General features: G+C 47.9%; 1 protein-coding gene across 1 annotated transcript; it reads left to right on the forward strand.

Annotated features, from left to right (window-relative positions):
• The first annotated feature begins 15352 nt into the window (after positions 1-15352).
• LRRC10 (leucine rich repeat containing 10) lies at positions 15353-16510 on the forward strand. Its single transcript, XM_037049944.1, has one exon. The coding sequence runs from the start codon at positions 15425-15427 to the stop codon at positions 16259-16261; it is 837 nt and encodes a 278-aa protein (XP_036905839.1). The 5' UTR covers positions 15353-15424; the 3' UTR covers positions 16262-16510.

The following is a 16510-nucleotide window of genomic DNA, read 5'->3' on the forward strand; positions in this document are numbered from 1 at the left end:
ATATTTTTCATTATAAATGTAAACTCTTTGGAAAAATTAGGAAGAGAAAATAAATAGCCCATTATCAACACCACTGTTAGCATTTTAATATGTTTCCTTCCAATCTTTTTTATCCTTTCCATATTTTTTCATAATTGCAATCTAGATATAATATAAATTCTTCATTGAAGAAGAGTCTTAAAGATGTTTTTCCTTTATGGAAAATGGAATTTTCCATTCTTGGATGTGATTTCCACATTTTTTTAGTCAAAGCAGCAGGAATTTGCTCTGGGAACACCCAGGAAGAGTGTGACCCACAGTTCCACGCCAAAAGTTTGTAAGCCCAGCCTGCCCAGTGTGCTTCCCAGGGAGCCAGGTTGCTATGGAGACTGAGTGTAGACCGACCAAAACCCAGGACAGCTCCCAGGGCCAGCAGAGTACATGCCCTCGGGGCAGGTGGCCCAGAGGGAACCTTTGAGAGCGGGTGGCTGACTGGCTTCCAGCAGAGGCCAGCACAGAGGCTCAGGGCACCGACAGGCCCCAGCAGCCACGCACAGGGCAAGCACTCTTGGGAAGGGTTCCCGCGGTGGCTAGAGGGATGAGGAAAGTCGAGATGAGGCAGATCCACAGATCTGTTTCACTTTTCCGTACTCTTTCCTGGAAGAGTGCCTCCCCCCCCCGCCCCCCCCCAGGAACCTCTGTCCCTCTCCCTCAGTGCTGAGACACTCCCCATGGGGCCTTGGCCTCTGGAGTCCAACCCCCAGCTCTGCCTCTTACGGGCTCTGTGACCTGGGCACCCCTTAATCTCTCACACCTGGTTCCTCATCTGCAAAATAGTATAGTAATTGTTCATGCTCACAGAGCTGTTAGGAGAGGTAAACGGACATTTAGCCGAGTACTGAGCACACAGTAAGAGCTCAGAAATGGTGGCTGTTAAGGCCCTGGCCAGGTGCTCAGTTGGTTGGAGCATCATCCCAATACGCCAAGATTGTGGGTCTGGTCCCTGTTCAGGGCACATATAAGAATCAACCAATGAATGCATAGATAAGTGGAACAACAAATCAGCCTTTCTCTCTTTCTCTCCCTTCTTCTCTGTCTCTCTAAAATCAACAAATAAAAATTTACAGAACAATTATGGCTGCTATTCTAGAAACCATCTCTGTCTGGCTGACTTGTGAAGTAAGGTGAAGAGCAGCTCTCTGTGCAGCTGGTAGCTGGGGACCACGTCACTCTTCTGGAATGTCCAAATTCCTGCATCCTCTTAGTTCTGAGCAAGTGCCAGGGGCAGGGAGCCTTCCTGAGCTCTCCTGCACCTCCTCACCTCTCCCTGCTCTTCCTTGTGCCCTCTTTCAGGAACACAGGAGGGACTATACGAGGGGCAACACTCAAATCACGTAAAGACAGACTGAAGCAGTAAGATGCCGTAGTGCTCAAACAGGGCCTGTGGCACCAGGTGTTTCCACCCTATTTCCTGGGTTGTGGGGAGGTCAGAGGCTCCAGGACAGGGGCCAGGGAAGCTGGAGCAGTGAGGGGAATACTCAGCAGGCTCTGGGCAAGAGTCCTTTACCAACCGGTATGGAAGTATGTCAGCATTTTAACAACCAATATGGCCAAACCACCATGTTCCTATGGGAAATCACTGTGGGGCCCCCACAAAGAATACGGGGACCACAGATTGGATGTCGTCCATTGGGTGCTCACGCCCTGTTTGCAGGGTAAGTGAGTTGGGAGGAGGACTCTAGAGCCCAGGGGGCTCCTCATATGTTCAACCACCCCTGCCCACCTCATTCCTTACTGCTGGTCTTGCTGATGCAGCGGGAGAAAGGGACCCAGAAGTCGGACGATCCCAAGTGAAATGCCACAGCGAATTCCTGAGGTTAGGGCCAATGCTGATAAAGCCACAGCACTTGGCTCGGAAGAAGAATACACCAAACCCAGTGCTGCAGCCCAACACCACCAGCCTTGTATGCCCGGTCATCCAGTCATTCCTTCCACTAACACTTGTTAAGCCCACATAAGTGCTGGCGCTGTCCTCTGGGCTGGGCACACACCAGTGAGTGAGACCAACAGGGTCTCTGCCCTCATGAAGCTCTGCCTAGTAGAGGAGCCAGGCATAAAATTACAATAAAGGGTGGTAAGAGCTACAATGGGAAAAGAGAGGGTGCTAAGAGAGCAAAGGGAGGCACCCAACCCAGAAGTCTCACCGCAGGAAGTAATGGCTAAACCAAGACCTGAAGGCTGCGTGCGAGCTGATCAGATGAAGAGGTGGAAGGAGTGTGAGCCATCAGAAGAACAAAACAGTTGATGTGAACTTAATTGTTTCGATATGTGAAGTTTGAAGTGCAGCTAATAGTAACACATGGGCCTGGCTTCTTGCCTAATTAGAGAATGGCTTGGACAGACCCTGTGAATCTAAATATCCAAGCCTGGGGTGCAGGTTGGCAGGGAGGACAAGTGTAGGAGGCAGTGTCACCGGCCCTAAATGCTGGGCTTTGGAATCCCATAAACTCAGGTTCGAGTCTCAGTTCTACCTCTTCTGAGCTAGGTGACCTTGGGTAAGTCAATTCACAGCCCTATCCGGGCTGTGCTTTCCACATCTAAAAGTGGATAATAGTGCTGACACCTACTCTGTAGCGCAGTAGTGATATTCAAATGATATGAAGTCCTCAGCGTGGTAATGGCCTGGGTTCAACTCTTGTTAAAAATAAATTTGTGGAATCCATCTCCAACCTAAACATCATTTGATGCTCAAGGATTTCAAGTGTTTTTGAGAAAAGAAATCCAACCTTCTCCAAACAGTTTAGCTAACGTGTATTGAGAATGTACAGATGCCGGCTCTGTCCTACACGCCTGACACGCTCACTTTATTCACTTTTCATGGCAACCTCATAATAAAGGTGCTAGCGCTTCCCAGTGTCACAAACTAGAGAACCAAGGCAGAGAGGCCTAGCGACTTGCCTCAAGTCATCGAAAGCTAAGAGGAAACAAAAGCAGTCTTCAAAAACCCAGGGCGCCGACAGCTCCAAAGGCTGGTGAGGGTGCGGAGCAACAGGACTCTCACGCCCACTGCTGGCGGGAGTGCAAAACGGAGCAGCCACTTGGAACACGGTTTTTCACAAAACTATTTGTTCTCCCCATTGATCCACTTCTCCCGCTCCTTTGTATTTACCCAAAATAATTTAAGAATTACTTCCACACAAAAGCCTGAGCACAGATATTTACAGCAGCTTTATTCATAAATGGCAACTTGGAAGCAACCAAGATGTCCTTCAGGACATTGTGAATGGATAAACTGTAGTACATCTAGATGATGGAATATTATTCAGTACTAAAAATGAAACTGGCTATTTAGCTATGAACAGACATGGAGGAAATGTAAACACATATTGCGCAGTGAAAGGAGCCAATCTAAAAAGATTACATCCTGTGTGATCCCAACTGAAAGACACTCCAGGCAAGGGTCAGGGGAGCTATGGAGACAGTAGAAAGATCCATGGTGGCCTGTCACGGGACCGGGAGAGATGATTAGGCAGAGCGCAGGGGACTTTTGGGCAAGTGAAGCTGCCCCGTGTAAGAGTGGACACCTGTCATTACACATTTGTTCCAGCTCATAGATGGTACAGCACCGAGACTGGACCCCAAAGTAAACCATGGACTTGGGGAGGAAATGACGAGCCAGTGTCGGTGTGACTGTGACAAATGCACCACTCTGGGGCCAGCTGAGCACAGTAGCAGCAGGCATGAGTGGCGGGGAAGGGTAGGAGTTATATGGGAACTCTGTACTTTCAGCTCAGCTTTTCTGTGAACATACAACTGCTCTAAAAAAATTTATGAGTTAAAAAGAAACTAGGCTTTAAACCTAGGGAGTCTGGCTCTTGAACACAACCCTTTAACCACTATGCTGTACTCACTATCCCCCAACTTCTAATGGAAGGGAAATTCCAACTTTTAATAGAAGTGAAAAAGGAAAAAATGTGTGCATGTAAAGTGAAACAAGGAGATTGGTGGGTTTTGGAATGTGATTACAGTTAAGGTTTCCAGCCCCCCGCCCACCCCCCACCCCCAATCCTTCCTAGAGGCCAGGCAAGGCTTTGGGGCTGATTAAGCCGACTCCTGCCTCATGCATAGTGTTCGGTGAAAAGCACTTGACGTGTGGAGTGAGGCCAATGTCCCCAGGGTCCTTTGGTCTGGAAAAACAGCTGTGAGTAATCTGGGGCACCCGGAGCAGAAAGCTTTATCAACTTGCCTGTCCCAAAGCCGCTGGAAAGACTATCTGCTAAACTGTCCTATTTTTAGAGAAAGGAGTTCTTTCCAAGGCTCTGCCTCTGACCAAGGAGCAAGCCCAAGGCACAGCCTGTGAACATCTAGCCACTCCACTCGTTTGTCTGACTTACGGCTCATTTTCTGTGGGATTATGGACCAACATTCAAAGCACTCGACCAAAGGATTTATAAAAGGTTAGCTCATCCCTAGCAGGGGTCCCCAGTGTGGTACCACTCTCTCCTCTGCCCTGGGAAGGAAGACTTAACACCTTGTCCTGCTCAGACGAGAGCACCTTGACAGCATGTCAAAGAGAACCACTCAAGGTCAGGAAAAAAGCCTTTTTGTTGTTGTAAGGAAGCAAATACCTCCACGGGAGAAATCCTACAGAGGATTAAATTGTTTTATGTGTTTGCTTATTTGTTTTTTTTTTTAATCCTCACCCTAGACACTTCCTTTTTCAGAGAGGAGAGGAGAAAAATAGAGAATGAGAGAGAGAAATATCAGTGTAAGATAGAATCATCGATCGGTTGCCTCCCGCACGTGCCCCTACCAGAGGTAGATCACACAACCTAAGCATGTACCCTGACTGGGGATCGAACCCACAGCCTTCTGGTGCACAGAATGACACTCCCACTAACCTAGCCACCTGGCCATGGCAGGATTAAGTCATGTTTTAATACATCACGGTGGGAGAAGAAGTTAGGACAGTGAACCAAAAGGAATAGAGTCAGCCCCAGGCCCTCCCAACTAAACCAGGAGGCCAGACTGGCCCCAGGAACAGAGAAGCAGCCCAGAGCTGGCTCAGGGCTCAACTCACTTGAGCATCCTTTAGGACTCCCTGGAATAATCCCAGCCCAGGAGTTAATAATGCCATTCATAACAAAAGGGTAATAATAGCAACCATATTCTCAGACACATTTTGCACACAAGATACTTTAAGCACATTGTTTTATGCTGTCTTATAGACCTCAGGACGGCCCATGCAGTGGGTGTTACTACTGGTAAGCGAAATTTTTCAGGTAAGCAAACTGAGGCTCAGAGAAATTGCTTAGCTTACCCCAACGAATGGCAAAGCCAACATGCAAACTCAAACTCTTCTGCCTCCAAAGCCCATGCATTCTCTTTCCGTTTGTCATTCTGGCCCTGCTAAGTATCTTGGGAGGTCACACAAAAGGAAGGTCGGGTCAAGGACTTTGCCAACTGCATGTTCTAGAATTCACACTAAAACAAAGCAACGGTTTTCCCCAGCACCACCCCCCACCCCTGCTGTTTGCCTTGCCCCGAAGACACATTCAGAGCTGAGTGGCACAACCACTTTGGTGACACAGTCACACAATGGGAGGCCCTTGCTGCCAAACTTGTTGGGAACCCAAGGGACCACCAAGTCCCACACTCTAGTCTGCAGATGTGGAGAAGGTGAGATAGAAAAGTTAAACGATAGGCCCAAGGTCACACAGCAATTAGAGAAATTCAAACACAGAGTCCAAATGTGGGGCCTTCCCACAGTACCACCCCACCCATCAGTGGGAGTCAACCTGGGCAGGATTCAGCAATGTGTTCCAGCTGAGCCCTACCGTCAGGGGCGGGGCAGGGGGTGCCTAAGGCAAGACGATGGTGAACCAGAAGTAGATGGGAGAAACTTTCCAACAAGAGGAGCACACAGATTGTCCTGGACCTCTGGGGAATCCAGTGGGTTTGTGGCCTTTCAGAGCCAGACGTCCCCAGCTCCCCAGTCTACTCACATAATCACATAACTGCTCTTCAGTTATTCTCTCTACAAGCACACTTCCTGAGGGCAGCCTTGCAGATATTTCCAAGCAAAACCTGCAGCCGATGGTCTTTCATAAACTCTTCCAAGGCCCCTGCTTGTCCAAGCTGCTGCCCGCTGGACTGAACTTGGATCAAAGAAACCCTGAAAAAGTAGAGAGGGGTGAGTGAGTGAGTGCATGGCATCAGTCCCATCCCAGGTTCCATTCACCTCATCCCACTATCGGCTCCTCACTGGGTGGGGAGTGAGAGGCGGCAGTCAGGGAGAATTGCTGTCACTGCCTCAGGCTGTGCCAAGGTTCCCTTACCTCCTCGGGCCGTGAGGATCTGCAGGCATACAGGTGTCAGCAAGACAAGCTCCCTTTTCCTTGCTCAGGAGCCACTCACTACTCCCCAGGCTGTCCTTGCCAAAGTTGAGAGGTTGCTCCACCAATTCCAGGAGGTTCTAAGTTGGTGGCAGTCAAATGGTGTGCCCTGGGCAAACACGGGCATTCTCTAAAGACCTGAGGTGGTACCGAGCAAGTACTGACGAGAGACAGTTTGCAGTGGGAGGGGGAAAACGGACATGGATTAAGCTCCTACTGTGTTCTGGGCATTTTCTGTCATTTAATCCTCACCATGACATTGTTATCATCTCCATTTGACAAATGTCTAAAGACTTCCCAAGGCGTTCTGCACTTTGGGCAGGAAAGGCAGGAAATGTCATACAGGCAGGAAATGGCAGCCAGCACTAAAATGCCACCTCAGGTCCACCACCTCCAACCTGCACAAACCAGACAGCCCCATGGCAGACGCCGCTGGTTTTCTACCGAACCTTTCCTTTCTGACAGAACCGTGGCTGCATGCAGGCAGCAATGGGCCCAGCTCCAGGTGGCCTGGAGCTTAGTAGCATCTACCATCTGCTGAAATCATCTCTAGTTACTGGGCCTGATGCTTCAGCTGCAGCTCAGGACTGGTTATCTCGTAGAAACCACCTTATGCAGGGCAGTCGGCAAGACTGCAAGCACAGTGTTATCGCTGTGCTTCTGTTGCTCCACGGTACGCCAACTCTGTCAATTAACCCGGGGCACCAGTATCTGTAGCAGTGTTGAATGCCTTAGAAGACCCATCCACCACCCCTCTGGTCCCTACCACCCCTCCCAACAAAACCAGCAACTTCCAGGAAACTTCATGAGACTTTTCCAAGGTTTATACTCAATTCAAATTTCACAGGTCCAAACCCAAAGCTGCATTCACATTCACCCTGTTACTTACCCGGAAGATCGGGGAATATCAAGAATGCCAAAGCAAAGTCTTGAAAGGATAGTTAATATGAGGCATTTCTATACTATCCAATCCACTTTTTCAAACTGAAAGAAAATTTTCTCTACAATTGAAGACAAAAATGTATTCCAGTTGAGATTAAAATGCTGGTTGTGTCCACTTTACAACTACATTGCTGCGTTTTCCGGGCAGAGGCCTGGCTAGTGGCAGGATAGCCCAGTGTTTCTCAGCCTCAGCACCACTGACATTCTGGGCCAGACAGTTTGTTGTAAGGTCAGTCGTAGGCACTGTAGACGGACAGCAGCAGCAGCAGGGCCCAACCCAAGAGATGCCAGGGCACTCTCAGTGTGATGGCCAGAAATGCCTGCAGACACAGCCAGCTGTCTCCTGGACAGCAACACCACCACCCAGCACTACTTAAGAATCACTGATAAAGGACCTGTTTACTTGCGCAGCTACATTGAACCTACAGAGCCATAAAACATCCCAGTGAAGTAAGCAGCACTGGGCCATGTTCCAGCAGCAAATCCAACCCCCTATTGCAGGGAGCAGGCTGTGGCCAAAATGGCCTTTGGCTGTAATCATGGACAAGGCCTATTGACCAGGCCATGGAAAAACTCTGCTTCCGAGAGGATACCCCCTCCTTGCTGGTCCCTAGAGACAGCAAGGCAGAATTCCCGCAAGGCCTTCTCCGGCCCTTGCTTCCTTCACTCACGGGCAGGCTGTGGAAGAGCCATCTCCCCACTCCCCTTCATTTTCCCCACGCCCTCTGTTCTGCTGTGTCAGTCAGTGGAACTCCTTCAGCATCCGTGCTTCATTTCCCGGCTCATTTCTGCAGCCCCCCTCTTCTCAGAATAACTGTCTTAGCACAGCGGTCACTACTGAACAGACTCTGGCAGTTCAACACTGAAAGAGAACCTAACTTCACAGAGAATTTTGGGAGACTTCTCTGCAATCCAGCTTTGGGCAGGTCCACAGGTGAAATTTAGGGGAAACCCTTGGATTCCACCCTGGCGTTGTGCTCTGGGATGTACAAAATTGGAGTGCATCCTATAGGTTTCCAAGCAAAGCAAGTGGGAGTTCCTTTCTGGGTTCTTCCGAGCAGATACATAGATATACGAGTAGATATAGATATAGATACAGTTATGAGATATACAGAGGTGGGCAAAAGTAGGCTTACAGTTGTTTGTATAGAAAATAATACAATAATTGATAAGTAATAATATAAGAAAAAACTGTGTTTCATGTGCTCACCAATGTAAATCTTCTTTGCCCTCTCCTGTGCATGTATCTGTATACATATTTTGAATCTTTCTCAGAACCACTCACCCTCTTACTTCAATGATAATCAATGGTAGAAAAAAGCCCATTTACTCATAAATATTAATTTGAGTATACAGTATCAAACTGGGAGTAGTACATCAATTCATTCACTCATGCAAGTGCTCCAGAAGAGCAGGTCAATTTGTCTGTGGCTCATCATTTATTTGTTGAATTAGCTCAGGCCCACTTTGTCTGAGGTGCTGTCGTTAGTGCTGAACGCACAGCCGTGAACAGGAGTGACACAGTTGCCAGCCTCAGGGTATGTATAGTCCAGCAGGGGAGCAAGAGAACAAAGAAACAAATGTAACCATCACAAGCGGTAGAAAGAGCTCAAATGGAGAGAAACTGGGGGGGAGAAGCAGCCTAGCCTACACAGGGTGATCAGGGAGACCTCTTTGAGTGAATGCCCACTGAGCAGAGACTTGAACATGAGGAGCTAGCCTGAAAAGATGTGCAAGGCACCACATCCATCAGACACGTGCATACACGCACCACACACACACAGACACAGATACACCCGTTGCTTCAAGGGAACATTTCAGAGCTGAGGGAAGACTTTAGCGTGAAGGTCCTGAGACCATAGTTTTTATTACTCAGTAAAAAAAGGGTAAGGAGACCCTCTACTCCCCAGGACAATTTTATCTACCATAACACTGGGTGATAAATATGTAAGAAGACCTTCAACTGCTCATGATACCACAGGTAATAGAAAAAGAAAACCCTTTATTCCAGGGCCCAGCCCTCAGCTTTATGACCATGGACAGAGAAGTATGGGACTTCCGCCAAGATGGAGACATAGGTGGAAACCCTGTGCCTTCTCCCACAACCAAGTTTGAATACAACAAAGGTTTGGAGAACTAGGACACACCCAAAGACCAGAAAACGGAATTATACGGAAGTCCGACAACTACGAACCGTTCAACAGGGACGGTAAGAGAGGCGGAGCCAGCAGCGGAGCAGGGTCGGGCAGAACAGATCCCCCAACCTAGGCACGCAAGCAGCCCGGAACCAGTCGGGGTGCGGGGCAGATTGACCGCGGTCGCACATTCGCGCACAGTGAGACGGACCACACAGGCCCCAGGGGGCAAACCCAGTGGTGGAGGGCTGACAGCGGTGGCACACTCACGTGCAGTGGAACGAAACGCGTGGGCCTGGTGACGGTGGTGGCTGCGGTGGGAAGTCATTGTCCCTCTTTGACCCCGCCCCCACATACAACGTCACAACCCAGCGACTTACTTGCCCTGTTCTAGTGAACACTTTAGGGCTCTGATCCTGCTATGGAACAGGTACAAACAGCCCAAAAGATGGTGCAGGAAGAACTCAAAGTCCCAGAGCCAATAACTCTAAGCGACCAACAGATTGCCAGCCTCTCAGAAGCACAATTCAAGACACTATTTATCAGGATGCTCACAGAACTGGTAGATTATAGTCACAAATTAGAGGAACATAGTCACAAATTAGAGGAACATATGAAGGCTAAACTAATTGAAATGAAGGGAGATGCACAGGAAACCAATAGTGATGGAAAGGAAACTGGGACTCAAATCAATGGAATGGACCAGAAGGAAGAACAAAACATCCCACCAGAAAGGAATGAAGAAATGAGAATTCAAAAAAATGAGGAGAGGCTTAGGAACCTCCAGGACATCTTTAAACGTTCCAACATCCGGATTATAGGGGTACCAGAAGGGGGAAAGAAACAGCCACGAGTGGAAAACGTATTTGAACAAATAATAAAGGAGAACTTCCCCAGTCTGGCAAAGGAAATAGACTTCCAGGAAATCCAGGAAGCTCAGAGAGTGCCAAAGAAGTTGGACCCAAGAAGGAACACACCAAGGCACATCATAATTACATTAGCCAAGACCAAAATGAAGGAGAGAATCCTAGAAGCAGCAAGGGATAAGGGGACAGTCACCTACAAAGGAGTACCCATCAGACTGTCAGCGGATTTCTCAAAAGAGACCTTACAGGCAAGAAGGGGCTGGAAAGAAGTATTCCAAGTCATGAAATCCAAAGACCTACAGCCAAGATTGCTTTATCCAGCAAAACTTTCATTTAGAATGGAAGGACAGATAAAGTGCTTCTCAGATAAGGTCAAGTTCAAGGAGTTCATCATCACCAAGCCCTTATTATATGAAATGCTAAAGGGACTTATATAAGAAAAAGATGATGAATAATATTAACAGTGAAAGGACAGCAAACACACAGTTATTAACAACCACACCTAAAACAAAAGCAAACCAAGAAGACAGCTAGATCAGGAGTGGAACCATAGAAATGAAGAACACATGGAGGGTTAGAAACAGGGGGGTGGGAGGGGGAGAAGGCACAGAAAATAGCATAGATGGTAGGTAGAAAATAGATAGGGGGGAGGGTGAGAATAGTGGGGAAAATATAGAATCTAAAGAACTTGAGACACGTGGTTATAAACTAAGGAGGGGAGAATGGTGTGGGAGGGAGTGTGCGGGGGGAGGGGAATGAAGGGGGGAATAGAACAACTGTAATGGTATAATCGATAAAATATATTAAAAAAAGAAGTATGATACTTTTTTGCTTAGGGGGGAAAAGAACTTTATGATTAAAATACTACCTAGAAAAGTAACTTCATTATTGTTGATTATTCTATATCTGAAACTATCCACTTCTATTCCCCCTTTCCCAATAAAAGACCATTTTTATATGTGAAACTACCTGTATATGTCACACTATAAATACATGGTAAGTACAGTCACATATTTAAAACACGTTTTTTAAACAAGGTATGATCTGTAGCCGTACTATTATAACAAAGGGTCATAAGTTAAATGTGTTTTCCTAGTTTAAGTATTCAAAAATAATGTTATGAGTGGAAACACATGCCTACTTCACCAGCCAATTAGCAGCTCATTCATTTCTGCGTGCTGAAGGTCCACCAGGTGCTGGGCACTGTGGCAGAGAGCGGCAAAGCTGACAGGGAGCGGGCTCCAGCTGACCTCTGCCCACATGGAGATGATGGTACGGTGGGGCAGATAGGAAATCAACAAGTATTTACGGACAGAAGTACTGACAGCACGTTATAAAATCACTACCTCCCTCTGAAAGTCTGGAAATGACATGTAAGGCAGAACAGCACAGTTGAGTAAGAGCAAAGAGAGGGGGCAGGGGGAGCATGCCAGGCTGCGGGGGCTGCATGTGGGAAGGCCCTGACTGGGAGCAAGGTTGGCACACTGGTGTGAGTTTGGCTCCCAGCAGGAGCTAGGGGAGGACAGTAGTCCCTGATGCACTGGAGAGATGGGCAGGGACCAGGTCCTGGAGGGTCCTTTAAGGGTCACTGAGGAGTCTGGGCTTCGTGTTACAGGAATCAGAAGCCCCCGCCCAGCCTAGATGCGGGAAGTGACAAAGCTCTGAATGGCCCCAGGAGGACAAGTGAGAAATGAACACAGTGAGGGTCCAGGAGAGCACAATGGAGATGCAGAGGCCCGTGGTCTTTTCCTAAAGCCTCAAGATCTCAACCCTGCCCCCCTGACTGGGGTGGTTCAGTGGGTTGAGCATCATCCTGCAAACTGAAGGGTCACAGGTTCAATTCCCAGTCAGGGCACATGCCTGGGTTATGTGTGGGTGAGGTTCCTGGTTGGGAGCATGCAAGAAGCAACTGATCGTTGTTTCTCTCCCTTCCCCTCTCTAAACAAATTAATAAAATCTTTAAAAAAAGACTTCACCCCTACGAGCCATGAACAATGGGGGCGTAGGGGATGTTGTGAGTGCAGAGGCCTTTGGAAACCTTCCAGATCTCCACCTTTCATGTAAAAGGTCTTTCTCAACTCTGGTTATCCTTAGCGCATATTTCAGAGCTGGCATTAAAGTGCTGAGTGAAGTGCAGTGTGGAAAGGCAAAGTTTGTCAGCGGGCGTGACCTAAACCCACTACACACACACGTGCTCTGATGCACCTGCATGCTCTGTGGGATCAGGGTCCTATCCATCTTCTCAGCCACCAGATGGATTCCCTGCATCTGGAACATAGGGGAGCTCAAAAACACCGATGCTGTTATTCCACCTCTTTGAGCCTCAGCTTTCTCATCTGAAACTGGGGATAAAAATATTCATCTGGCAGGTACTGTGAGAATACATTGTATATGTCTACAGCCATACCACCCTGAACACACCCAATCTCATCTGATCTCAGAAGCTAAGCAGGGTTGGGCCTGGTTAGTACTTGATGGGAGAATATAGTGTATGTAAAGCACTCAGCACAATGCTTAGTATTCAGCAGATTAGTTATAAAAAAAGAGTAGCAACTGTTATTATCATTATCGTTTCTAGGGATGAGAGCAGGGCAGCTGCTTCATGACCATTTGTGGTCACTACTGGCTGCACTAAATATAGAGGTAAAGCCCAGGACCTGTTGAGAGGCTAGTTATTACCGTTCAAATCAACAAAGCAAGGAGAGGACTCAAGATAACAGCCCTTGACATTCACTGTGCTGGAAGTCCAAGGACACTCAGTGTGACTGAGTGGAAAGAAGGTGGAGAGTGACGCTGCACCACCAAATAGCTCTGCAGGGCGGCCCTTCATGGAGAATGCTCTTCTATCACTCCATTCAGTACGGGCAGCCCAGGAGGTCAAAGAGGGTGCCAAGCCTCGCCCCAGACTCAGACCCTATCCAGAGAGCAGGTAGGCTAATGGACTGTTTCTTCTGGACCAGGGTTTTCCAGTTTCAAAGTAATGTATGTCTACAGTTTTAAAAAATCAAACAGTACAATAGAGGGTAAATAGAAAAGTCAGCATTCCCATCACCCCAATCTGTCAGGTGGATTCCCCAGAGATAATCACTGTTATTTCTTATACGTTTATGCATATACAAGAATATAGGCCCCAGCTGGTGTAGCTCAGTGGATTGAGCGCAAGCTTGCAAACCAAGAGATCGCGGTTCAATTCCCAGTCAGGGCACATGCCTGGGTTGCAGGCCAGTTCTCAGTGGGGACACACGAGAAGCAACCATACATTGATATTTCTCTCCCTCTCTCCTTCCCTTCCCCTCTAAAGATAAAGAATAAAATTTTTAAAAAATAATATGCATTTATTCTTTACACATGGGATTATTTAAAAAACTTTCCTGAATCTTGCTTCCCCCCCACACACTTTAATCAAAAATATCCTTGCATATCAATATATGCAATAGTTTTTACCTCATTTTAAACCATTGCTCTATTGACTAAGAGCATGTAATAAGCCTCCAGATCTGGATGGCTTAACATAACTGAAGTTTATTTCTCATTCACCTAAATCCAGTTGGTGGTAGGGAATGTTTGGGTGAGGCAGGAGGTGCTCTGATCCTAGCATTTATTCAGGGACCCAAGATAACCAAAACCCTGCCAACTTCCACATGCAACTTCTGCATACTCGCTGGCTTGTAAAGTCACCCTGGGTGTTGATATCCAGCTAGCAGATAGAGAGTGTGGAGGAAGGTGGGTTTGTTTTATATGAACCAGGCCTAGAAGGGACGTATATCACTTCTGCCTGCACTCTACTGGCCAGAATCAGACTCCCTACTTTAGACTGGTAAGGAGATGGACAGCTGGACAGTTGCTTCCTGCAACCCTGCACCATGGCAGGCAAGCACAGAACTTTGATGGGCAATTAGCTACATCTGCATGGACCCACTATGGCAACATATTCTCAGCTATTGAAGGTTTAGGAGGCTGGCTTTTCTTCTCTTTTTTTCTACTTTTCTATTTGTCTCTTATCAAAGGCAATTTTTTATCCTCATCTGAGGACATGCTTATTGATTTTAGAGACAGGGGAAAGGAGGCAGAAAGAGACAGAAACACCAATGTGAGAGGCAACACCAATCAGTTAGTTGCCTCTTATACGCACCCTGATCAGTGATGGAACCCACAACCTGGGCATGTGCCCGGACCGGGAATCAAACCTGCAACCTTTCAGTTTACGGAATGACACCCATCCAGTTGAGCCACACCAGCCAGGGCAAAGGCAAATTTTTAAAGTGTGAGAAACTGTTACCTGGTAAGAACAAAGAAATAAGAAAACGAACACCTGTAGAGGAGGCACACTGGTTCAGACTCGGTGAGGGTAGGGAGGAGACACTACTGACGAAAAGCCCTGAAAAAATCCGTATTTTGACCCAGAAACACTTGTGAGGACATTTCTTAAAGAAATTGGTGCATTACTGCTCACACTGTGTGCAGGACGATATTTACAATAGTGGCACTGTAAGCAACCTAGATATCCAATGACAGAGACCTGTTTAAATTACAGGGCACCCATCGTTCGTAGACTCTGCAGTTATTTATAATTGTGTAGATACCTGCAAAACATAAAAAATATGTCCATATGTTATGATAAAACATAATACTCCTAAACAGTATAAATAATTTTTTACAACAAATTGATTTATTGTAGCAAAAAGGTGGAGGATATATTAAATAGTTTACAGTATTTACCCCTGAGCACTATGACTGTGGCTGTTTTCCGCTTTCCTCTTTTACACCTTTATCTAATGTCTCGTTGTTTTATCATCAGAAAAGAAAAACAGTGAAACTATTTTCAGCTTGAAACAAATTTAAAACAATGCTGATAGAGGAGATGGGGGTTTAAAGGATGAAAAGCAAGTGTGGGAGTCAGACCTGGCTTCCTGGACCTTGCCTGTCTGCTGGGCCTGTCACCCGACACTCAGGTTGTTATCAGAAGCACTTTTCTCTGCTGAAGTGACTGGCTTTTGTCGCGCCATCCCCAGGTTATAATGGGACGGGAGGACAGGCCTCAGAGCAGTCAGTTGCAGCCCCGGCCGGCTGTTGGTGGGCTACAGCTGGCCATGCCTCCAGCCTCTGCATGGGGAATATCATCAGGGCCCTCGTGGCCTTCATTCCAGCTGACCGCTGCCAGAACTACGTGGTCGGAGACCTCCGGGAGATGCCGCTGGACAAGATGGTGGATCTGAGTGGGACCCAGCTACGCCGCTTCCCCATGCATGTGTGCTCCTTCCGGGAGCTGGTCAAGCTCTACCTGAGCGACAACCACCTCAGCAGCCTGCCTCTGGAGCTGGGGCAGCTACAGAATCTGCAGATCCTGGCCCTGGATTTCAACAACTTCAAGGCTCTCCCCCAGGTGGTGTGTACTTTGAAACAGCTCTGCATCCTCTACCTGGGCAACAACAAACTCTGCGACCTCCCCAATGAACTGGGCCTGCTCCAGAATCTTCAGACCCTGTGGGTCGAGGCCAACTGCCTCACCCAGCTGCCAGATGTGGTCTGTGAGCTCCGTCTCCTTAAGACTCTGCATGCTGGCTCTAATGCCCTGCGTCTGCTACCAGGTCAGCTCCGGCGCCTTCGGGAGCTGAGGACCATCTGGCTCTCAGGCAACCTGCTGACTGAGTTTCCCCCTGTGCTGCTTCACATGCCCTTCTTGGAGGTGATCGATGTAGACCGAAATGGCATCCGCTACTTCCCCAGCTTGGCTCATTTGCCAAGTCTGAAGCTGGTTATCTATGACCACAATCCTTGCAGGAATGCACCCAAGGTGGCCAAAGGTGTGCGGCGCGTGGGAAGGTGGGCAGAGGAGACCCCAGAGCCTGACCACAGAAAAGCTAGGCGCTACGCTCTGGCCGAGGAAAGCCAGGAGGCTCAGGCACTTGCCCTGGCTCCTGCACTTCCTCCTACCACCTCCTGAGCTTCAGTGGTAGGTCAATGCCAAGAACCCAACTCCAGCATCTCCTGGAGTCCACTCCAGCAGAGTGCAAGAAGTTGTTCTGGGACATTTGGGGTTATCTCTTCTGTGGGAGCTGATAATCAGATGAAACCTCTAAATCACACCAAGTAGAAAATTTTTCTGGCAAACATCTCTGCCAAAAGGAAGTTGTGTGCTACAGGCAGCCTGCCAACTTCCTTGCCAGAAAACCAGTCTCTCCAAGCAGGTATT

The sequence above is a fragment of the Sturnira hondurensis genome, unplaced genomic scaffold, assembly GCF_014824575.4.
Source record: "Sturnira hondurensis isolate 20B ecotype Veracruz unplaced genomic scaffold, ASM1482457v3 Scaffold0006496, whole genome shotgun sequence".
In the NCBI taxonomy this organism is placed as follows: Eukaryota; Metazoa; Chordata; class Mammalia; order Chiroptera; family Phyllostomidae; genus Sturnira; species Sturnira hondurensis.

Excerpts from the sequence above, each read along its gene's own strand:
- LRRC10 (XM_037049944.1), top strand. The coding sequence starts at position 15,425 with ATGGGGAATATCATCAGGGCCCTCGTGGCCTTCATTCCAGCTGACCGC.